At 33.2% G+C, this 25,597-nt stretch overlaps 1 protein-coding gene across 20 annotated transcripts in view; it reads left to right on the top strand.

The window, feature by feature from the left end:
* MYCBP2 (MYC binding protein 2) overlaps window positions 1–25,597 on the top strand; it is a 271,692-nt gene that overhangs the window by 186,412 nt on the left and 59,683 nt on the right. For 10 of the 20 annotated variants that reach the window (XM_079903236.1, XM_079903237.1, XM_079903231.1 and 7 more), the window contains 9 exons: window positions 728–843; window positions 2,869–2,966; window positions 3,947–4,063; window positions 4,796–4,936; window positions 13,668–13,742; window positions 16,374–16,598; window positions 17,452–17,584; window positions 19,894–20,016; window positions 22,717–22,896. In XM_079903236.1, coding sequence (XP_079759362.1) covers window positions 728–843; window positions 2,869–2,966; window positions 3,947–4,063; window positions 4,796–4,936; window positions 13,668–13,742; window positions 16,374–16,598; window positions 17,452–17,584; window positions 19,894–20,016; window positions 22,717–22,896 — 1,208 coding nt within the window. The remainder of the gene's footprint in view (window positions 1–727; window positions 844–2,868; window positions 2,967–3,946; window positions 4,064–4,795; window positions 4,937–13,667; window positions 13,743–16,373; window positions 16,599–17,451; window positions 17,585–19,893; window positions 20,017–22,716; window positions 22,897–25,597) is intronic. The other 10 variants (XM_079903230.1, XM_079903220.1, XM_079903233.1 and 7 more) reach the window with 6 other exon arrangements.

Here is a 25,597-nt window from a genome sequence, read left to right as displayed (position 1 = left end):
AAGCAATGATTGGATTTGGGGACGTGGTGGTCATTGGTGACTGTGACATGATCAATTGCAATGAAGTGTTGGGAGCAAAAGCCTAGTGAGGGTAATAAGCTTTGGAAGAGAATTGGAAATGAGGGAATGGAGAGTGATTGTAGGTAATCCTTTAGATAAGTTTTGCTGTAAATGGGAAAAAAGATAGGAGACCATATTAGGGAAGGCTGTAATATCAAGGGGAGGTGTTTAAGATGGAAGATTCTGAGTTTGTTTGTATAGAAAGGAAAAAGAAATAGGAATGATCCAGGAAAAGTGGGAGAAATTGACGATGAATGAGAGACAATTGCATCACAGAAGTGCTGACTGAATGAAATTCACAGCACAAATGGAGTGGCTGGCTTTGGGCAAGACCCAGGACACTCCTTCCATTGTAACAGGAGGTAGAGAAAAATAGGTTTAATCTGATTGCACCTTTGAGGTTGTATCTGATTGCTTCTGTTTTTCACTGAAGAAAGTGATGAGGTCATGATCAGCTGAGAGTGAGGAAGAGTGGTGCTAGAGGTTTGAGGTGAGGAGGAAAAAGTAAATTCAATCATGGAGAGTAGGAAAACGTGCTATGACAGTAGGATTGCTATTCATTGTGATAATACAATCAGAAATTTTATGTTCGCTGATACATGTTAATGATGATGTCAGCTGTTTAACCAAAAGTAAATGTTGCAGTACCTATCTTATTTCCTTTCAGACCCAGTGAGAATATGCTGATTCGGGTCAATAACGATGGCACTTACTGTGCAAATTGGACTCCGGGGGCTATTGGACTCTACACCATTCATGTTACAATCGATGGCATTGAAATAGGTATTTTTTTTTTTTAAGTTGTGAGTTACTTAGTGCAAAGAACTAGAATCAAAATCCTCTTTCTGTTCTAGTTTGCCCTTTAACATGTATCACAGACATGGACAGATTTCATAACTTTTAGGGGGCGTCATATCCTCCTTTATAATGAGTACTTAATTCGTGCATTGTTAAGGTATGTTGTAATAATTTATGGGTCATTGTAGCCCTCATGATTCCTTCCCTGCATTCCCTGATGTGGCTGGTCAGGTTCGATCTCCTCCGTGCTGTGCTATAGCCATATTCATGCCTCATCTCCCTACCCCGTGGTAGGTCTGTCTTTCCTTCCTGGCTGTGAGCAGACACCTCTTTCATCTTTGGATCTCCCAGTCTGGCTCAGTGCCTGGTGTATGATGGCTGCTCAATAAATACTTGCCGAAAATATGAATTTTTTTTACCTACCACTAACTTTGAAAAATATATTGCTTTTCCTTTGGGCATTAATCTTTCTCTTTTCTTTATTTTTAAACTATCCATATAATAGGACAATAGTAGGACAACAAAGCTCTAATAAGTGTTTATCAATATGAATTCCTTACAACACTGTCTTTCCTAATGCTCCTCAAGCAAAAGGGTTCCTATGATCAGGCAGATTTAGAAAGCCCAATATATTGTAGTCTCATCTTAGACATTAATACAATTCATATTATCATATTTGGGATTCTAAGAAACCTTGAAATTAAGAAGCCTCTCTAAATTTGTTTAATCCTTATCTTGAGAACCTTACATGTAGGGAAGAGGAGACAGGTTAGAGATAAAAGTAATACTGATTAACATTCCACCAAAATACCCTTTGGGAAACTTTCAGTAGTTTGTTTTTACAGTGAAGATAAAGAGGTACTTTACATTGTTGTAACCATAGATGTATAGAATATACATTAATGTAACTATAGGATCAGATATGTTAGATTCATCTATACCATCCTAGAGACATTTAATGGCAGCCTTTGCTGCACTCTTTTATTTCAGCATATCTTTAAAGCCTTTAGTTCAGCAAACTTTCACTGGTTCTGGGCAAAACATTGTTCTAGGTAAGGCAGTTCCTGGCAAGTGTTGACAACTTACTGATGATTGTAAGATAAAACAGCCAAGCAAAATTACATGAAGTAGAATATAAGTAGTGACCTGCAAGGGGCACACATTACAGCAGTTCAAAAGTGGAGATAGTCAAGAATGGTTTCTTCTTGGCTAATAGCGGGTAAAGGAAACTGATACAAAGTAAATAAGAAAAATCCGCTTATATTTGTTTTCTGGAAAGACACTGAAGAAAAAGATTCATAGTTACTTAGAATCATTCATTTTGTTCCCCACCTTCTTAGCTTTCTCCAAAGGTGACCAAACTGTTAGTAGACTAGGATCTTGCTTGACTGCAGTCAAGGACAGATAATAATTCATTAGAATAAGAAGGATGATAATAGCATTTAATATATATCTAAAAAGTTTTATACACACCTTACATATTTTATTTTTAAAATCATTTCATTCTCACAGCACCTCAGTGAGATAGGTGCTATTCTCATCCCTATTTTATAGATTAAAAAAATGAGGCACAGAACGTCAAACAGTTGGTGGCAGATGTGGGAACAGCCAAGTCTAACATGAGAAGCCCAGCTCTTAAACACCATGCTGTGCTGCCTGTTACTCATGAGATGATTGGTATAGATGATAAGTAGTGTTCTGATTGGGTGTTATGAGATAACGTTTGATCACACAAGCGTTTCTTTTTATTTTGAATTTTTCAGTATTATTTTACATATTCCATAGCCCCTCCTCTTTTCCTTGAACCCCTGAGACACCCCTTTGGAATCTTAAGGTCATTTTTCAGATATTTCTCTCTTAGCTATTAAATATTAATCACCTTAAGAGGACAGAATTCAGATATTTGTTTTAATTGTGAATTTAAAATAGCCTGTGAATGTATATTAAGTTAGGTTTAAGGGTCCTCCCTTGTGTTCTCAAGTGTTACAGTTCCCTTTCCTTTTCTTACAGATGCTGGCCTCGAAGTAAAAGTGAAAGACCCACCGAAAGGGATGATACCGCCAGGAACTCAGCTGGTCAAACCAAAGACTGAGCCTCAACCAAACAAGGTCAGGGTAGAATGAAATCAGAGCATGAACTGGTCTGAGATTTATTAATTTTCTTCATTGATGCTTCAGGGTAGCCATCAAACACCTCATAGTTTATTTCAGTATTCGAATTCTAAGTATTCCTAAATGAACTTGAACAATAGTTCATGGTAATTCTAATCATTTCTCAATTGTAGAACCTGTACTTTTTGGTTTCTTTGTATAATGCTATAGTAATTTATAGGTCTTGTGTACTTTCTGTTATTGAAAGTTTACAATTGGGACTTCCCTGGTGGTCCAGTGGTTAAGACTCTGCACTGCCAATGCAGGGGGCCCAGTTTCGATCCCTGGTCAGGGACCTAGATCCTGCATGCTGCAACGAAAGATCCCGCGTGCCGCAACGAAAGATCCCGCGTGCCGCAACTAAGACTTGGTGGAGCCAAATGAATAAATAAAAGCTACCCTTTTAAAAAAAAAGTTTACAGTTCACAAAACGTCTACCGAAATTGAGTGTATAAAGTTGACAAGGTTAACGTATCCTGTGCTGTTAAAAGAAAAAATTCATTTCCTAACATCTAAAGAGTAAGCACTATAGGAATTTTAGTAAACTACTTATTAAAAATGAAATGTGGATAATAGAATTTATATACCTTCCTGAAAGGAAAAAAATGGCTCTTTTCTCCTTTTTATCATGTCTTCAAAGTTTAGAAAAGAAATTATAAACGTATATTAATAATTTTCTTTTTTTTCAATAATTTACATTTTTACACATTTTGAAAAAACAACATTTTTTTTAAATGTTGTTTTTATAAATGTTTTCTCTTGTTGTTTTTATAAATTAACCACTGTTATTTGCACAGGGAAACCAGCCACAAATAATTTTGGAAACTTTCTGAGAATTATACTTTCAATTCTGTTTAATTTTCTCTCTTACCACTTACTTATAAGGTCTCTGTTCTGTGATTTCCCCTGTCTCACCTGTCTGTCTTTGCCTTTCTCAGGTTCGAAGATTTGTGGCCAAGGACAGTGCAGGGCTCCGTATCCGTAGCCACCCTTCCCTTCAGAGTGAGCAGATAGGCATAGTGAAGGTCAATGGAACCATCACTTTCATTGATGAGGTAATTTGTAAGGAAACACTTGGTAATAAATTTTGGACAGAAAGTTTTTGCGTTGTTTGCACGGTGTAAGTTTACTAAATTGTTTGTTACAATGTGTTTTAAGCAGTTTGGGTAGTGTTTGGGAAATCATTTCACAGAATTTCAAAATTCTGTTCATTGAGTTTCAAACATTGCATTCATTTTTCTTTATCAATAAAAAAGTAACTAAAATTATATTTTTAGCATAAAAGGAATTCAGTTAACATGGTAGTCAGAGCCTGTACAAGGATTCAATGAAAATGAGTACAGTTTTTCTTGAATTTTTAAAATGTGGTTTGTTTTTGAATGTGTTTATTATATTGCCTTAACTTTGGACAGTACATTTTTCTAATAATACAGTCAAGTAACTTCCAATTATGAAAATCTAAATTGAGGGAAAGAAAGTCTTAAGTTCTTTTGGGAAACATCTGATTTTATGTTTGAAATATTTATCTTAAAGTGTGATTTTTTGTGTGTGCTTTTTACTCCTAAGTGACATTGTTTTTTATAATCTCACCATGTGAATTATCATGTAGCTTGGCATTCCTTGCTGGTTTTTTCCTTAAAGGTTCTCCCATTCTTACCTTCTGCAAAAAGTAGATGCTTAATCTCCATGTCCAGCATTATTTGCCTGCTTTGTAGCCGTTCAGACCTTGCTACCATCATAGGAGTTACAGGAGGGCGTGGCTTGTTTGTGTTGCGTGTATTCCGTAGATCCACAATGATGATGGTGTGTGGCTGAGGCTGAATGATGAGACGATAAAGAAGTATGTTCCTAACATGAATGGTTACACTGAAGCCTGGTGCCTCTCTTTTAATCAGCATCTTGGGAAGAGTCTTCTGGTCCCTGTTGACGTAAGTAAAAGGCGGTTTTAAAAAGCTTTCTAGGTATACTCTGTCCTCATTACAGGGCTTTCTTTAATTAAGGCTTCTCAGTTCTGAGGTAAACCACAACTAAATAACTTTAAGTGCTTGAATTCTGAGAGCTTCTGTGTAATAAAGAGGGAGTTTGGCAAGGCTAAGGACCTTACTACTTACTATGGTCCATCACAAGCAGGAAGTAGTAAATTAAAACTAGGCCTGCTGAATTCCTTACACAGAGGTAGGGAATGAGAGCGGTTACATTTTTTTTTCCCCTTTCTTATTCACACTACTGTTTGGAATGAATTCCAAACTAAAATTTAAGAATTCAGTGTTACTATCCATTTCAGAAATATGTATAATGTATTTTTTTTATGTTGGCATTTTGTAATTCTGTGTTGCTTAAGTTTGAATCTTTTCTTTCTTGGCATGTGATACTGCTGTGTTAAAATAAGGTGGATTTTTAGACTTGTGTTGCTGTAGTGTTCTAGTTGAAGTTAAATCTTAGTGTCTGAGAGAATTCACTAAGCCTCTTTGACAGTGCAGTAGAATACTTAGAGTGTTCAAAAGTTTTCTATATCACTAAATATGATAGGAACCCACAGCTCTTTTTATAATTTAAACAGAAATATATGATTTTTTTCTTTTTCATTTCCATCAAATGTATTCCTTATGACACCGCTAATGAATAGAACAGGTAAATTTTTATTTTGAAAAAACCTTAGTATTATAAACAGTTGAATTTCTTAAAAATCAGTATATAAAACTAGCTCTTTATATCAAATCATTTTAATATATTGTTTGTTTTTCTCCTTAATAGTTCAGAGTAATGTTCTCCAAAGGGGTGTATACAAGATGATTCTTTGGGAAAGAAAATAACAGAACTTCTATTTAAATTGATTTCATTCTTTTCTCTCTTCCTTTGTATATGTTTTATAATAGTACAGTGGGGAGAGATATATCTATCTATATACTGTTTACAAATAGATGCGTGATAAAGAAAGTTTGGAGAGTGTTGGTCTACTGCTTTTTTGATTTTTTTCATCTGTGACTCGAAAGTTGGCCTTAAATGGTTTGAACCCATCTCTCATTATGGTAACCAAATGTTCTTCAGGATTACGAAAATGATATTTTAAATGAGATAATTATAATAGCCATTTTGTTTATGTCATTAACAGCATATTTTTTAAATTTTGACCAATTTAGAGTTTTGTGTATTTTAAGGCCCTAATAAGGCATTATATTAGATTATATTATCTTTACTACCTTCCCCACTTCAAAATTTTCTTCCTAATTCCTTTGTTTGCTCATTTGAGGAGGTGGTTTTGGAAGAGGAATATACTCACACAGATAGAGCAAGAGAATACACAAAGGTAGAAAGGAAGAGCAAGAAGTGTGCTGTGTGTTGAAGTTCTGAATCCCATGGCTTCATTTTGGACCACTGCTGTTCTGTTATTTGATGCTTTTAAACTCTAGCCAAGAGACAGTTTTTAGTAGGCAGTCTTGAGGTCAGAGAGAGAGGACATAATAAAGGCAAGAGGGAACGCTAAATGGAGTGAGCCGTACAAATACTCATTGATGGCTTTTCACTGGTATGTGAATGAGGAGATTATCACTGACGTATTTGAAAAATCTAGATGAAGAATATTGGAGATAGAAAGTAAAATGAAGTAGTTTTTGATATTTTCTAGCTTGTCTTTATGTTGAAGAATGACATGAGTTCTCTTTTAATGTTAAGTAACTCAGAATATCTGGTATCATTAAGAAGGCTGAGGTTTTTCTGGTTCCTTTATTTCAAGGATGGTAGTGACTTGAGATCCTTACAAATTAAAGGAAAGATGCCAGTAGAAAAGGGAGACATTAAAGATGTAGATAAGAAATCTGAAGGCTGAAAGAGGAGGAGAAAATAGAATTGAGGGCACATTGGAGAGTTGTTTCTGTGAAGGACGAGGGGGTATGTATGGCAGTGGGTAAGTTTTTAGGGTTGAGGGAGGAAGGGAAGAGGTTGAAGGAGACTGTGATTTCCATATAGAAGGGAGAAAAGTCATCTGTTGAGATTGAAACAATTGAGTTAAGCTAGAGAGTTTAGAAATGCCATAAAGATTTGGAGTAATGTTTGAGAGAAATAGGAGCAGGATCTGACAAAAAAATTACTTGTTTGGGGATTATTGGTCCACTAAGGACCCAGTGGGACCACTGGATAGATCCATTCTGGATACCCTTCCTCTCCCATGGCCCTAAGTATCCAGCATTAAAGGAGCCAGGAAAACAGATGATAGCATTGGCTGGAATTTCCTGAGCTGCTATGACAGGAAAATAGGGACAAAAGGGAATTTCAGATGCTGATGAAAGAGCAATTGAGATCACCAACTGTGGGATCCAGCCTAAGGTGGAAATGTGAAAGGACAAATGGATGGTCCAGGGGACTTGGAGGACTTAATAAAATAGAACAATATAGTGAGTGTGCTATACTTGAAGAGCTGGAAGGAGATAGGCAATTTTTGTGATAACATAGCATATTTGAATTTGATTTCATACTTAGAGCATTTTATTGAATGAAATGGCTCATTAATGTGGCTGTGAGAGGGCAGCTGAAGAATGTTGGAAGTAAAGGTCATTGGAACTGCCCAAGTCTAAGAACTAAAAGGCTAGGCAGTTGGATGATATCCACATCGACACGAAGACATACCAGTGATGGCAACACTGTGACCTGCAAGGTTTGAAAGAGAGTTTGTGTACGATTGGAAGAAAAGTCCCATTAGATACAATATAAAGTCATGGGACAAATGGGAATAATTAGATGTTGGATCAGGAAGAAGCCTAGAGTAGTTTTGGTATAAGAAGAGAACAGGTAGATGACATAAGGGTTTATATTTTATGTGGTGACCAAAGAGGACAGAGGGGATGTGTGACAACTGGCCTAGGGCTTCAAATAGATCTGGTATAAAGTTGCTTCAATGAGGGTGTTATATGAGGACCCACAGAGTCAGAGCCTGGCATAGGCAAGAACAGGCTAGTTTTCCAAGGTTTTGATTTTAAGGACCAGGACAGGCCTCTCATACAGTCAATAAGTTTTTAATGAGTACCTTACTCTACAGGGCAGAGCATGATAGGACATAGAGGGGATAATGATTCCATCTCATCTCCTCAAGGAACTAATAGAGCTAAACAAACACATCTTGCTGCTTCTTCCCTTTACATCTCTTACTTCATTTACTACTAGAAAAATGCTGGCCACCTATTCTCCCTTTTTATACTTCAGTTCGTTTGTGAGTAGATCAACTATAAATTATGGCTAAACATTGTGAAACACTACTCAATTAAAAAAAGAAAGCTAGGAGATTGGAAATAAAATTAGAAATTATCGAGGACTAATGCCACTAACTTAGATGCAAAAGTACCAAAAAGTTACCTTGAGCAGCCCTTACATCAACCTCTTCAGCCTTTTCTAGTTACAACAATTTTGTATTCACATGAGTGCGTGTACCCTATTTGGAGCCTGACTCAAACAGACTGTTGGAGAGAATGGGGGTAGGGATTGGAAATTGAACGCTGACTAAATATTTGATGAACTATTTTTTTTAAAGATTACCGTAAATAGTCATATTTAGAATGAGCTTTAAAATGATTTTTGTTGCACTGTTTTATTTATTTACTCATACTGTAGAACTATCATTTTCATTGTAGATAAGTACTTTAGCTAAATTTTGGCCTACCTAGCAGTAGTTCTATTTAAACATCATTACTTTACTAAGAAATAATCACATCCTAACTTAGTTCAAATATGACTTTAACTGTGTTTTAGTACTTTAGTAATGCTCTAGTTTAGAGATTAAATAGCATTAGACATCCATATTATGACTATGTCTTTTTTAGAATATTTTTAAATCAAAAAATATTTTTTACATCAGTGGGAAGAATAGGGATAAATATGAAGAGTGCAGATTCTTTTTTGTGAGGTGCTCACGGTCTCTTAGAACTTGTTGCCCCTTTTAGAACACACTGTTTAATTTTACATCTTAGAGTCTTTCTTTACATTGTTTCATTTGTCTAAAATGCTTTTGCTTCCTTTTTTTTTCCTGACTTTTCTAATATTTTCCTAATTGGCCAGGCTCAAAAGTTTCTGTCAACGTTTCTCATCCCTGTACATCCCAATAATGCTGTAGTTATCAGTTCATTAATTGTTCACTCAGCATATATTTACTGAGTCCTTATTATGTACCAGATACTAAGCTAGGAAATAGGTGTTGGGTGGAGAGGCAAAGGGGAGGGTTACAAAATAAGTAAGAGTGCAGTTCTTGATCTTGGGGTACTCACTATGTAATGGGATAGACATACAATATTCAGATAATTAAGTTGCATTGTGTTAAGTTATAGAGTGACTTTACTTAGGAGGTGACATTTGAGGAAATCTTAAAGAAAAATTGCCAGGACAAAGTAAAGTAATTTCACATTAGAGAGTCAGATGTCCAAAGTTATGGACGCATGCTATGTATGGGAACTAAAAAATGGTCGATACGGGTGAAGCAAGAATTGAGGGTGAAAAGCATATAAGTACTGGGGAAATTAGCTTTTTCTCTCCTTTCTCAGGTAGCACTTTGTCTGTAAAAGCAGAAGAGGCTTATAAATGTCTTTCTCCAACTACCCATAATGTTTAGTTTGGATTTTTTTTGGCCTTTAGCCCATTTGTATTTATATACCTCTTATTTCTGTTAAGCTCCTCAAGGGTTAGGGCTCATTTAGAATCCCTTCTTATGTTTTTTCTTCCAGAGTGTTAAATATTACGTTTTGCTCGTGGTGGGCTTTCAACATTTGTTAAATACTAAATTTTAGTTCTTGGCATTTGGCAGGATCATACTGCTTAAAATAATTTCTGACCCTCTTACGCTCCATACCTTAATTCTCTCATTTAATTTTCATTGTGCCCCTTTGATGTTAAGTTTTTATCATTCTCATTTTTCCAGTGACAGAAGAGAGCTATTCTCCCAAGATCATAAGTAGTAAGTAGTGGAGCTAGCTCTGGAATTCCAGGTGATGTGATTCCAAAGCCTATTTTTTTATGTTTAGTCTACCTTAATCTAGTGGAGCCATAAGGATAAATAGTTATAAAAGGATAAAGTAAATCTAGCTATAAGAATCATATTACTTTGGCTAGAACTCCACAATTAAATAAATATGAATACTAATAACCTTAATGGCTGAATGAGGATGAATATCGTGATGTATGTTGAAGGTATACCTGGGGAAGGCTGATTTTAAATTAAAATTCTTAAGATTTGGAAACTACAAATGTAAGCCAATAGAATGTTTCAGAGACCAAGGAAAATATGTTTAAAAAGAGAGAGAAAATCAGTTATGCACATGACCTGAGAGACATTTGACTGCCTATAATAGAGCCTAAATTTTTTGGAAAGCAAGTTTGCTTCTAAAGTAGGTATTACTGATCTGAAACTTATAGGCCCAGTTCTTTGGATTCTTTGTCAAAAATGAGGTCTTTTAACATTGTGAATGAGGTTGAGTGGTAGAGAAAGTTTATATCAAGGAAAGTATATGATACCTCATTAGAAGTATTCAAAGATATCTTTATAATGCCCATATCATCCAAATTCTTGCAGAAGCAACTTGAGTCCACGAACACGCCGTGCAATTATACAAACCGCTTTCTACCTACTTAGGCTGATTGGTGTTCACATATAGAAAGTAGGCTGATTTTTCTGAATTTGGGGGCTCTGAAGATTTGGGGGAGAGATGAAGGAAAAATATCATTTGGTATTCTCTCTTATAACGTTACTCAGGGTAATTGGTAAAATTAGCAAATGTTTCTTGCATTTTATGTCAGTTTCATTCTTTTGGGATACCTAATGATGCCTGATAGTCACAGCTTTAATATACCCCAAATTTCTTGATTTTGTCTCGTTAAAAAATTTGTGTGTATATGTATGCATAACCTGTTTTTCAGTCCTACTAAATACTAAGTATTTACTTAATACACCATTAGTAAATATGCTGTCCTTAGATGGTTATCAAAAGCTTCATTTCATACTTTAGCTTGATGTTTAAGTTTCCTAAACAGAATGGAATTAAGGCTTAAATTCCATTTAAGCCTTAATTTAAGCCTCTATTAAAATAACACTATAATTGTTTGTATATATGCTGTGTTTAATTTCTCTGAGATATTTTATCTTTTTCACTTTAAAATTGGCAATTTTTAACTCTGTGATCATCCAGCACAATGAAACAATTACTATCTTTTTTATCTTTTTTTTTTCTTTTTTTTCTTTTGTGTGCGCATTTGGCATGTTTGGTCATGTATTTCTCCATTAAAATTATTCGCTTATTTGGTCTCTTCTATGCCTTGAAAGATTATTGTCTTAGAGTTGCAATTTGGTGCTCATCAATTTATTTAGGTTTTTAGCATGCTTCAGTTTCTAATTTTCTTGACAGAACTTTTTTGCCTTCACAATAGTCTTTGAGAATAAAATGATTTAGATTATTGTAGATATGTGTGTATTCGTATACGTGTGTATATATATACACACACTTTTACATACATATATAGTGGTGCTCATATTATTCTATAAAATTATACAATATGAAAGCTAATTTATATATTTTAATAGTGAGAAATTGAGACTTTGGAGAGATTAATATTTTCATGCATGTTCATATCATTAGACTAAACTTTCCTAAATTTTTGAAAGAAAACTATGCAAGTACATTTTAATTTTAAACTCCAGTTTTCTATCTGGTGCTTTTTTGATACTCGATAAATGCAATTTTATTAGGATAACACATTTTAAAAATAATCTTATAGTAAACCAGTGTAGAAAGAATTTTCTACAAATGCAGAACAAAAGCAAAAAAGAGTCAAATTTGAATCCACATATAATTAACATGTACAAAATTGATTTTATTGGCAATTTGTTACCATGGTTAGCAGTTACATCACTTTAAGGTATCATTGTATATGTTAACTCATGTCCTCAGACTGAGGAAACACTTGAGTTTGCACATTGAAATAAAAGAGAGGGAATTCCTTGGCAGTCCAGTGGTTAGGACTCCGCGCTTTCACTGTCGAGGGTGTGGATTCAATCCCTGGTCGGGGAACTAAGATCCCACAAGCTGCATAGCACAGCAAAAATTTAAAAAAAATAAAAATAAAAGAGAGATACAAGCTTTAAAGTTGTCAGTCACCACATTGCTTCTTTATTCCTAACTCATCTGCATTGCTTTTTACAACGCTTTTCACATTGCTTTTGATGCTAGAAAAATTTATGCTAAAAAATAGAATATGCTAAAAAATATTAATATTGTTTTATGTCAAAAGGTTTGCACCGCTATTCTCTGCAAAGGAGAAAAACCATTGAGCAAATACTTCACAAATTCTTACATACATGGACGAACCAGTAAGGACATCTTTTTCCCCCAAAAATAGCATTTCAAAATACTTTGCAACATGTTTCCACTTCACCTAAAGAGGAAGTGCCCTGTCTGCTGTCTATTTTTAAATATGAAGGGGGCTTTGGTTTTTTGTTTTTTTCTTTTGTTTTGCATTTATCTGTAGGCACACTAATAGAAGCTCATTTTTTTTCTGGCTTTTATATGTTTTGTATTTCTGTATTAGCATATATGTATGTATATGGGTCTGTATCTACATCTGTCCCTACATGTACATACATGAGGAAAATACAGAACTGGAGAATACTAAATAAATTCTCATTATCTAAAATGGCTTACAGTTGGTTGGGAATTGTGTTGTTTCTTTTGTGCTGAAGTCTTGGATAATGACAACTTTCATTAACATTTTGAATGTCCTCTTTTTTGTATTCATATAAGCAGTAAAATTGTGTAATTGCTGGTTTCTGGAAGGATTTTAATTTCCGATCAAATAAATATGTTCAATAGGATGATATGTCTATGTAAATGTATATCATTTTAATTTTTATGAAAACATTTTGTGAAAATGTTGATTTTTCTGGGACCATGTTGCTGTGAATTGGTTGTTCTGTAACAAAATATTTTTAGACTCTAAAGTAGAGATCCTAAATGCTCTGTGCATTTCCTAAACTTTGACATGCAGAAAACTAGGTCTGCCTTTTGATAAAAGTTCAGATTGTATGCTTTTTCTCTATGCTTTTCTTAACAAATTTGCTAACAGCTTTCAGTAACATTTCCAAGTGACTGTTTTCTCATTTACAGAAGAGAGCAAAATTGAAAAATGACTTCGATTTTTTTTTCTTTTTGACTTTTTTTGTACTTTAAACAGAGATAACGAATTCACATATACTACATGCCATTATTATTCATAATAATATTTGCTCTATACAATCTGTGTTAGTCACATTTTCTTTATAAAACAACAGACTGTCTTCTGTCATAAAAGAAATCTGGCTTGTACTGGAATAGACACGTCATCATTTAAAGGAGTTTGAAGGTGTCCTTCTTGCACTGACTGTCTTAAGGTTTAAATCAATGTCTGGCTCTTAATTGTAGTAAATGGCATGACACACTATATCCATGGAGAGCTTTTGACAAAAACTTATGTATTGGAATTTCTTTTGTGTGTGGTTTACTCAGGTGGCTTCAGTTTCCCTTTAGTGAAATAATATTCCAGTGCTGGTGCTAGAGTATAGAACATTGTTGTTACTGTGAACGCATCTTCTGCAGATGATATCCTGTTCCCTTTCTTTGTTGATATTTTTCTTTCTTAAACTTTGTTGCTCAGAATATCTTTAATGCTAGCCAAGGAGTCAGGGATTTGGACGTATTTTCATGGACTTCCAAAGCTTTTTTCCCCCAGGTGAGTTAACTGTAAGGAACAGTCATACATTATTCAGGTATTTCAGCTTGTATAACAAATTTTACATTATATCTTTGAAGCCTTTACTTAAGATTAATTTTAAAAATTTTCTTTTTACCAAAAACGATCTATACAGAGTTCTGCAATTGAGTTTCCCCATAAACCTTTCCCCTCTAATTCTGCCAAAGACTGTATTACTAGTGTAAGTTCAACTTTTACTTGACTTCAAATTTGGTATATCTAACTTTATGACTAGCTTCTCCAACAATTATATACAGGTCTAGCTTTTTCAGAACTTACTTATTTAGGTGGGAGAGTTCCAACCCTATGGCTCTTCTGTTTTTTTCCTAGCCTTGCACAGTGGCCTTTTGAATGTTGGGGTGGGATTGCAGGGAGCAAAAATTAACATTGCAGTTCATCAATTTCATGTGCTGGTGCCCAGGTCTTAAATTTCTGTATAGAATAAAACATGCATTTTAGGATTTCTTGAGAATAACAGACACAGTTCTGTGATTTTAGGTCTATCAGTTCTTTTTATACTGTTTAGTATTAAGAAAAAGGATAGACTTTGCTGTACATTTATTAATTTATATAGTTTCTTTAATCAATAAAATATTAAATATTTTAGGACAGTTCTCCTATATTGCCTTTCAGTGAATAACTTGCAATTATTATAATTATTATTAGTGTTTGCCAAGACTTTTCTCTCACTGTTACCCTGAGTGGTCAAATTGGAAATATTGTTATAACTTAATTAAATGCTCGAGATGTATCATCTCGACCAGTGAAATTGTTTTTTCACTAAATCTGTGAATATTTGTTTCGTTTTTACATCATGCCATGTAATTTTTAAAAGATCATTTGTACATATGACTAATTTGACTCTTCCATCTATGAAATAGCATCATGTATTTGCTAAAATTGATCATTCACAATGACATTTTAAAATATTTACTGAAAATCTCATGAGTAAAACAGCACAATTTAAAGTTTAGACCTTACTCTCCATTTTTATTTTGAGTGCTTTCTTTGTATTCATATAGTTGTACACATACATAAATTTTTACAAATATGCATGCATGGGTATATAAAATGCATATTTTATTTTAGATTGTAAATCTAAATTTTTCAAGTACTTAAAATTCTCCTTTCCATTAAATTGCCAATATATAAATAAGGAATGTTGGACAAATATGGTACAGTAATTATAGTAAATGTAAATAAATACTGTCCGTAGCACGTACTTGTGTAAGTAAAAATTGATGATTATTCATCACCACAATGAAATTTACAAGATATTATGTGAAGGTTAATAATGGATTTAAAATTTTTTCTGACCAACCATATATTAAAGTCACAGGTACGGAGAATTCTTGAATCCACATTTTTTTAACCTTATGACTTTATTTTTAATTTTCCACTATGTAATGGACATTTCTTTTGGAATGAGACTACTCATAGGGATAGAGCTATTCAGTAATATTTTATCTTGCATAATATGTTAGTGGGTTTTTTTCATTTTTATCCTATTTATAACATAACTAAATATTAATTTAATTTTAACCTAATGTTTGAATAAGTGTCCCATTATGATCTTTTACTGTATTTGAATAAAGCAATTTGTAGAGTCTATATTGCTGTATTTAAAAATGCAGTTGAAGTCTGTTTTAAAGAAGTAATAATGACAGTGGAAGAATTTCCAGTGTAGAACTTTCCTTTACATTTAATTGGGAAAAAGAGCAAATATGGGAAGGTTATTATTTCTCTTTATTGCATTCACGTAGGAAGTAATTTCATCACAGCATTCAGATTCAACAGGAAATTTAGGGTATGTTCCTTTCTTTCATTTTAGAAGTGACTCTTTTATATCCAAATGTATTATATTTATATAAAACCACATCTTTAATGTTAATCTCTCCGCTCTACTAAAATATAATCATCTTTTTCTGTTAAAAGCATTAGTATATCACTGTTTAACAATGGTCTAGCAAATCTAACAAGGCATTTTTATTTGTACTGTATTAAGAAAGTGTGAGTTGTTAAAATTCTATAAGCATTCTTATTTCATTCATAACTAGTAAATATTAACATGTAGCTATATTTCATGCACATTTTTTCATCATTGTTATCTCTGTTTATAGATGAGTCTCCAGAATCCTCATACCTATTTTCTCTATTAATAGTTATAAACAAAAGTACAAGGAAATGAAGATTTAGACTTTTTAACCCATACCGACAGGCAGTAATGCAGTAATAATGATTCAAAATTATTCAGTTGTGGTTCATATAGTAAACTATTTTTGTTTATCCTACTGTTAAATATTTCACTAAAAGATAAAAGTAAAATCAAGTACTACTGTGTTTCTCAAATTATGGTGGACAGAAGCTAGAGGTTCAGTTCCTCTCCTGCTATCTTTTCTTCTCTTCAACTCTATTTTAAATATTGTTCAGAAGTGAATAACTGAAAGATTCTTTAATAGTAGTATTAACCAACCCTTGAGCTATCTTTGGATATGTGTTCTTTTTCTTAATTGATGCATTATGGACTTGCTGTAAAAGCAATTAAGAAGGATGTTGAAAGTGATAATAGATTGTATTTTGTTTACTTTTTTTTCCTATTCAAATTTTCAGGAACCTAAAACTAGTACTGATGACTTTTTCAAAGACATAAACTCCTGCTGCCCACAGGAAGCAACAATGCAAGAGCAGGATATGCCGTTCTTGCGAGGAGGGCCAGGCATGTACAAGGTAGTGAAGACGGGACCTTCCGGTCACAACATCAGAAGCTGCCCTAACCTTAGAGGTATCCCAATTGGAATGTTAGTTCTGGGAAACAAAGTCAAAGCAGTGGGAGAGGTATGGATTCTTGTAGCTTCATGACTTCTAAGATATTTGTTTTTAATATAATACAACCAAAGCATCTCTTTCTTCCAAAGGTTACCATTTCCATCCCAGGTCTTTAAATGTTAATGTTCTTTATCTTTACCTGTATTGAAAATACTAATGCAATTTTTCTCTGCTTCTTTTTTAATAATTTTATTCTCATAATTATCCTTATGAAAACAATATTTATATAACAAAGTGATTTGTATTGTATATATAAATGTTCGGTATTTGCAAATATCTTTTCACTATTGCAAATGTGTACTGTACTGTCATGGATGAACAGCACTTTGAAATATTTGCTATGAATCAGTTTGGAGATGTGTTATATTCAAAGGGTTTCATTTCTTCGTTCCCATATATGGGTGTCACTGAAGTCCTGAGCAAATAACATTACTCTTTAGTCAACTGTGGCATTTGCCTCAGCTGATGAGCTTAAAGATGTAGTGTGTCATGCTATTTCTCAGTGTCAGGGTTATTTTCAAGTTGCATTTTAGGCACTACCAACCTAAATAATAGAGAGTATGCTGTGTTAGGACATTTCAGGTGCCAAACAAAGAGCCGTGTGTTTTGGGGTAGCATTTAAAATTATTAAGGGATTATCCTGTGCCTTAAAAAATATTTTTACTGAAGTCATCAGTGAGCGTTATTTTACAAGACTGTTTATTGATTTCTGTCTTACCTCAGGCTGTGGTCTTAATTTCAGAAACTAATTTGATGATAGAGATTTATTGGAATAATTACTCACTTAAACTTTTTGCTGGTTTTCAGCCTGAATGCCCTGAAAGAATCAAGCCAATCAATCATGCTTTTTGTTATGTACTAGGTAACCAATTCTGAAGGTACATGGGTGCAGCTGGATAAGAACAGCATGGTAGAGTTCTGTGAGAGTGATGAAGGAGAGGCATGGTCCTTAGCTAGAGACAGAGGCGGAAACCAGTACCTCCGACATGAAGATGGCAAGTTGGCTTAAATTTGTGATTTATTCCGATTTACCTTTGCAGTGCAGAAGTTTAAACTGTACTGTATTTCTTTTGTTGTAAAGAGCTTTTTGTGTGTTTACTTTTTAAGTAAAATCAAAACTAAAGGTTTAAAAATCTTGCAATTGTTAAAATTCGTATGTAAAATACATAGGTACTAAATGAATACACATAAAAGAAGAGAATTAGAAGGAAATGTGAAACATATGAATTGGTCTTTGTAAAACATGCTTTTCATTTCATTAATACGAATTTAAATGATAATTCTTCTGTGCCAGTTCGGGACTAAACCTTTTACTCTTTCTACCACTAAATGGAAGTTCAGTTTTCAAACCACTGATTGTAGTACTCCTCCCAGGCAATTTCATTCTGTTTGAATTCTGTCTCAGGAAAGGAGCATTGAATATATGCTTAGCTTCTTCTGGGGGTTTCCTATTTTGTTTTTAGAGTTTCAGCTTTAAACTTTATTTTACCGTTTTTCAACAATGATCTCCTTTAATAAAAGATTTTCCTTTTTATCCTCTTCTCTTCATTCTCCTGGTGGCGAAATCTTGTTCAGACCATGTCATCACTTAGGTGAAGCTTTAACTGATTCTCACAGAGTGAAGAGTTACCTCTCATCCTAAAGAACTGAATTCACCACTAGAACAAAAATGATATTATATTGAAGTTAATTTTTATTTCTTCGTACCCAGATTGTGAGTCCCTTGTGGACAGGCACAGGTTTTTTATCTTTGTATTCCTAGTTCTAAAGCAGTTTTTGCACATACTGGTTGCTCACTAAGTTTTCTAACTATACAAGTTGAGTCACAGAAGTATTAGTTAGGACATCACAATGAGTGGATAAACCAAACGTAGACTTTTCTACCAAATCCCAGAATTTATAGGAGAGGGTCAGACAATTAAATGAATATGTGTCTTTATCCAAAAGATTATAAAGTTATAATAACCATTATCCAAGAGGTAATATGGCCATAGTATATAAATAGATTCAAGAAAGGTTTGGAATTTGTGTGAATGACAGAGTGCGTTTAGATATATTAAATGGTACATTAAACATTCTCCCCTTTTTCCCCACAGCAAGCCTTTGAGATCAGTTATATAATCTTCATTTTACATTTCTAAGCTCATAGAATTTAAAATGACTTGCCTATGGTCACACCACTGGAAACAGGGCAGGTGAAAGACTTGAGCCAGAATCTTCATTCATATTTCAAATGCTGTGCTCATTACACCACACTGCGTCAGTAATCCACTGAACCCAATTTGAGAACCTACTTCCTCCCTTGTTTTACAGACCAGTTTTTCTTAGTCAAAGATGATGTCATCATAAAATAATATCCTGAGATGGTAGAACTATTCTTCATTATGTTTTGAAAAGCAAAAGTCTTCATTTCATGTAAATCAGACATTTTACAAAACAACTTTCCCATTTACAGTATACTTACTACATATATAATTATTACATATTCATAAATTCTTAAACATTTTCATTATATAGGGATATTCAGATGTAAATGATAATAACCTAAAGCGAGATCAGCTTTATATAAGACATAATTAAATAATCTGAGAATGGTTTAAGTGACTGTCAGGGTCTTTCTAGCTTAGCAATCATTTTAACTAGCAATGAGCATAATGTGTAAGAGTAGGTTCTGGGACTGGACTGCCAGGGTACAAATGCCAGCTCTTAACTTTTCAGTTGTCTAAATTACCTAATATCTCTGTGCCTTGGTTTTCTCATTTACAAAGTGAAGATACTTTATAAGTTCTATATGAAAGCTAAGTGAAGAAATAACAAAGCTATCAGATGGTAAGGTTAGCAGTTGCATTCCCATATACTTAGAAGGTAGAAGGTTCTTTTTAGATAAAATGCTTCTTAAATTAGGATATCGTTTCTACTAAGATATAGGTGTGAGAGAAGTTTAAATTTCTCTGTGATCACTTAATGATTTTTTGCCATATATATATATATATATATATATGGCACAATAAAAGCAAAAAACAATAATAGCAAATGTTAATAGCACAATAAAAGCAAATTGACTCCATAAGAGCATATCCCATTTCTAAATATTATAGTGATTTTGATTGATGAAAACAAAGATTTTGTCATATACTTTACTTTGTTGGTGTCAGTGATCTAATTGGTAGATCTATTATCACATCTAAATGTGAGGTTATTTTAAAATTTAAGCATCATAAAAACCTTTCTTGCAATTTTCTCTCTTTATAAATGGAGAATAGCACATAAGAAACTAATTTTATAGATGTTCTTTTTATTGTAGAACAAGTTCTTCTGGATCAAAATTCTCAAACTCCTCCTCCAAGCCCTTTCTCAGTACAAGCTTTTAATAAAGGGGCAAGTTGCAGTGCCCAAGGATTTGATTATGGACTCGGAAATAATAAAGGTAGGTGTTTTAAGTGAGTCTTTTACTTACCTAACTGTAATATTTTTATTACCTTCTCTTATAACCATTTTTATTACTGTTCACACACAAAACTTTAAGTTTGTTCCTAGAAAACTAACAATCAAAATGTTTACGACAGTGTTCTTTTTACAGTATTGGTTTTATCCATTTTAGCTTAAGTTTATAGGTCTTGCTTACCTGTTCTTATTTTGTAGACACTCATTTTGAATTCACATCATAAAGATTCTGTGTCATTATATCCAGTAGAAGAACTTTTATCATCCAGTTATTATTAAATGTTAATGAGCAAAAACGAACTTTCCAAAATGATCCATTTAAAATCAAAATATTTTAAGTAATATTTTTAAGTAATATTGCACATCAGCTTTATTAAGCATGTGTGGTTTTCAATGTCTAATCAAGTTATCTTAGTTAATTTCGAATGACATGAAATGATAGCTTTGGGTTTGGTATGTATAATGAAACCAAAAAATTGTAAAAACAAAACCCCTAAGCCATATGGATATAAAATGTATACAACTTGTTTCGGTTGCATTAATAGAAGAGACCAGCATCATGGACAGTCCAAATAATAATTATTTTGGAGTAATTTATGCTCGAATTTCATCCAAAATTCCATTTGTATGTAAATTTGGACACATTGACATGCTTTCTTATGAACCTGCTCCTAACTCTTAGCTTCAAAATCGACGATATTGTCAGAAGGTAGCATATAGCTGGACAATGGATAGGAAGGAGAAGATAGCCTACATGGAAATACTTTTACTTTAAAATGTTATTTAAACTAATTCATGAGATTTGATTTCCAGACACAAATACAGTTGTTTTAATACCTGACTTGCAGAGCAAGTGAAATAATGAAATAGTCAACAAGATACAGAATTACATCAGTATAGAGGAAATATTCAATTTAAAATAAAACCACTTTCTGTTTGATACCTTTATTACTTTCCACAAAGTATTTTTATTAAGAAGGAAGCCTTAGCTACAAGATTTCTTTTTGGCTCTTCCTCCTACATCGGGTTGCTCTATCCTACAGGCTTGGGTACTATCTGCTTGCTCATTTCTGGTAGCTCAGATTTCAACTAACTTAAACTAGACCTTCATGCTTAAGTAGGGTAAATGCTTTGTGGTGTTTTCTTCATGTCCCTTTCCTTCTGCCGCTCCCAGTCCTTAAATTAAAATCTCAGTGTTTACTTACCACTATATACTTGTATAGTAATCTGTTTTAAAGCCATGTTTAATTCAAATTGTATGCTTTCAGTCTCTAAAATGTCTAAATTGTACTGGTGGCTGTCACATTAAATCAGTCTTTAAAACAGAATTTGTTAAAACATCTTAAGAATAAAAACCAACTTTCAATAGAGACAAACATTGCTGAGAACATTTGTTATTAATTAGAAATAATGTATTACTTTTTTAAAGTGATATTGCTAATATTGTTCAAAAATAGCATGTACTTCTTAATAGGCTTTTAAAATATTTAGATGAAGTGAAGAAATATTAAGAAACTTTCATCCGATTAAATATATCTAACCTTTATTTATTATCTTACCTTTAATTGTAGTTCCCATTTTCTTTAACTCTTTATGCTATCCAACATCAAGCAATTGTTTTTTGCAAAAATTCTTTTTCCTTAAAACAATTTTATAAAATTCTTCATCACCTCTAAAATCCTTTTCTAATCTGCAGCATTAATTTTTTTAAGTGAAGAGATGTAGCTTATGTGCACAGTTTTTTCCATATTAATCTGTTTCTTGTTGGTGTTTCATTTAAAATTTTATTTATGAAACTTTATTGTATCTAGAAAATATTCCTGGAAAGGTACTGTTTTCCAGTTTCTGCATCAGCTAGTCTGCATATGGTTCCCCCCCAACCCTTCTTCTTCAGCATCATTTAAACTATTTAATATTTATATTCTCATAAATAAGGAGCTATCATCCATCCAATATATCATTTCTTATTTTTAAAAGTATTTTTCTGTTAATGTCCTTTGTATTTAATTTTGAAGAAAATATCAGAATTCATGTCTGAGATACTATTCAAATAAGGTACCTCATATTCCTTTTTTTCTTATAGGTCTTTTATAAATGTTTACATTGCCTATCTGAGCAAAATAGTTCATGCTTTTAAAAATGTATAATTTCTCTGGCAATAACAACTTTAAAAAAGAGAATATTAATTTATAACTGTAATATAAATGTATTACTAAATTAATAACATATAATTTGCCTCCCTTCAGTCCTACATTGAACTATTCATATTATTTGCATATTTTCTGCATGAAGTGTACTGCGTATGAGGCAGGGTGATAATAGTCAATGTCAGGTACTGCACAGAAGACATCATCGACTTAGATCTTCCTTTATACTTGTGTGGTATTGAATCAACTTATCATACTTACCTCATAGACTCTGTATTCTCTCATGCTGCTGCTAGATGTTGTATATGAATTTAAATGGATTTGTTTTTGTAAGTGGGCCATTATATAAAATTTGTTGGGGTGCTTCCATTATTAAAACAACATACAACATTCGGTCCCTAATTTGAGAATAACAGTCACCAACTTCCACAACAGTTCTGAATTGGCATTGTTTTATTTAGTGTTTAACTTTATCTGAATGTCATAAAGCACCATTTACGTTGCCATTTTGGATGTTAATTGATAACAAGTTGTAGTTTTGACTGTTTTGCCCACTGCAGGTGACCAACTGAGTGCCATATTGAATTCCATTCAGTCACGGCCCAATCTCCCAGCTCCTTCCATCTTTGATCAAGCTGCAAAACCTCCCTCTTCCCTAGTCCACAGCCCATTTGTGTTCGGACAGCCCCTTTCCTTCCAGCAGCCTCAGCTTCAGAGTAAGTCTTGTCAGCCTTACCTGCCTCATCAAACCATTTCTGAAGCTTTGTTCTGAGTTGTTTATCAGTTACTAATTATTTATCAACTCACCTAACTGGTTTTATTTAATGAGGACGTTATCCCTTCCCACATTTTTGAAGTACTTAAGCTATCCTGACCTACGACATTCTGCAGCTAAGACATTTGTTTTTAATCACATTTTTTTATTAAGTGTAGTTATTAAAATATGACTTTTATGTTTTCTATTCTAATTCCAGAATAAGCAAATCATACTATAAAATATATTAAGAAAACATTGATTTAAAAAAAATTTTATAATATGCACGACTATGGTAAGCGTCAGTTATAAGGATAACTTTCATTGTTTTACACCGAATTTTTGTTACTTAGAGATGCCCCAAGAGAATGAACCTATTTCACTATACCAGTGGGTGGAGGAGAGGCTGTACTGGGCAGGTTTGTTTGTTTCTTTTAAGTGAATGTGGTGTCTGTGAAATGTATAGCAACTTAGGTTTCCAAATGTTCTCACAGTGTTGTTTCTTCTCTTGCTTTTTGTTGTTGTTGTTGTTCTTGTTCTTGTTCTTAATAAGTTAAACCAATCAGTTGATTCCAGTTCTGCCTTCTAGGATTGTTCTAGCCCTTTATCCATGATAGTAATTCATACTGACCTGGAAAACAGACCCAAAACAAATTACATTTACCTGAGTCTTCTTTTTTCTTAATAAGCTCCTGAGGCTTCCCCATAAACTTCTCAAACCTCCTAGTATGACAACAATACGCTCTTCTTGGCCTTCAGTTCACATATTGGCTATACAGTGTATAAACACACTCACTGAATTGAGAGAGTTTTTGGAAGTCTCAGCTTGTACACCCATTTGTTTGAATTCAAATGCATGACCTCTTCGCTTTACTTTAGTAAAATACATCCACACTTAGATCTAAGTTATTTTTCTACAAAAATACTTTTATAGCTATTATTAGGATTACTTAAGAGAATGCCAGCTGGTTTAGTTTTTATTAGGAACCAGGGTAGTGTATAGTTAGCAAATGATGTTATTCATTATGATATTATTACCTGTCTTCGGAAAAGAGTATACAAGAGTATACTTTTTAGGTTTGCACTATACATTAGGCAGGTTCAATTAATGAAATTAGTTTGTAAATATAAGTATCAATTTCTAGCTAATCATCTCTATTTGTGTGTAATATTCACTTTAATGTCTCTTAAAAGAAGAATTTCAAGGAAACATAATAGTGTCATGTGTGTGAAATAGTTTTTTTCTTCCTTGATAAGCATTATAGAAGAATGAAAGAGAAGTGAAGACTTAGTTTACCCATTTAATGGAGTGACAGACACTTTACATTTAGATGTACCCAGGTTGCAGGAAGTTTTAAAGGTAAGGACAAGGAAATAAAAGGGAAAAAACCATCATAACCAGGCAGAAAATTCATATTAAATATAAAATTATAAAAGAGAAATTACCCTGATAATGTCATAGTGGCAGCAGACAAGAGAACTAAGGAATAAGAACCGTTTTGTTCTACCTAAAGGGTTATTGCAAGTCTTCTCGAAAACTTCTCTAAAAAAAAGTATAATTACTGTTTTTACTTTACCAAATTACTTAATAAAATATTGTAACACAAAATGTAAAGACCATAAGAAAATCAGATTTGCCTCTCTTAAAGGATAATAGGTTTCTAACTGACATTGTGTCGATATAATTTTGCTCATATTGTGTCTAAGTGTTATCAGTACCACCACTTCCTTTACCACCATCTTGGAGCAAATTTGAAATCATGGCCTAGAAATGTCTCAAAATTACCAGTTTTCTGAATCATTACTTGCGTGTACTCCAATGATACAGACTTCTTATTCTCAGCAGAATATCACTGAAGTTGGACTACCCAATTCCAGAAATCAGAAGGCTTAATCTTTAGCACAACTAAAAACAAGTATGGAATCTAAAAATAGTTTAATGTTTTATAGATATATTAGAATTGTAGTAAGTACATCATAGGAAAATTAAATATGGCAGAGTTAAAACTACCTGAGTAAGATATTCTTTCCTGAATTTCACTGCCGTCCATCACACTAGCATTTCATCTTGCTTTAGAAGATGGCTTATTTATACTGAACTTCCCTTTACTAATTAGTAAAATGAGAATCATTTTTGTCTTACACTTTTGTGATTCTAAAATATTGTATAAAATATTATGTATAGAAGACTGTATTTACTAGTTCTTGCTTATTCTGATAAGTCCACTATGTACTTACTACTGTGGAGCACTTTAGTACATCCTCATTTGAGATAATGTCTCCATTTTACAGTTAAGGAGACGGAAGCTTAAAGAGGATAAATGATATGCCCTAGAAATATACATAGTAAATGGTAGAGTCAGAACATGAGCCCAGTTCTCCTGACTACAAAGGAGGCCATATTTTTAAATATCTAGCTTTGCCTACTAATAAATAATGTAAAAATTTGTTCTTTAATATATAGTTTTTACATTTCTGTTTCCATTTGGTTCTAGCCTCCAGAGTATTAGCTTGGTTTGGATTGGTTATTTTCCCCTTCATAGTTTAAGAATGTAGCATGGTTTAAAAGGAAAAGGTTTCCTAAATACTGTAACTCAAGTTCCCAGCTAAGTAGATGGCATACATAAAGTAGGGACATACATAAACTGCTCCACATGTCAACT

This window comes from Stenella coeruleoalba (assembly GCF_951394435.1).
Source record: "Stenella coeruleoalba genome assembly, chromosome: 18".
Taxonomy (NCBI): domain Eukaryota; kingdom Metazoa; phylum Chordata; class Mammalia; order Artiodactyla; family Delphinidae; genus Stenella; species Stenella coeruleoalba.
Note: the sequence above shows the minus strand (reverse complement) of the source record. Positions and strands in the feature narration are given on the sequence as shown.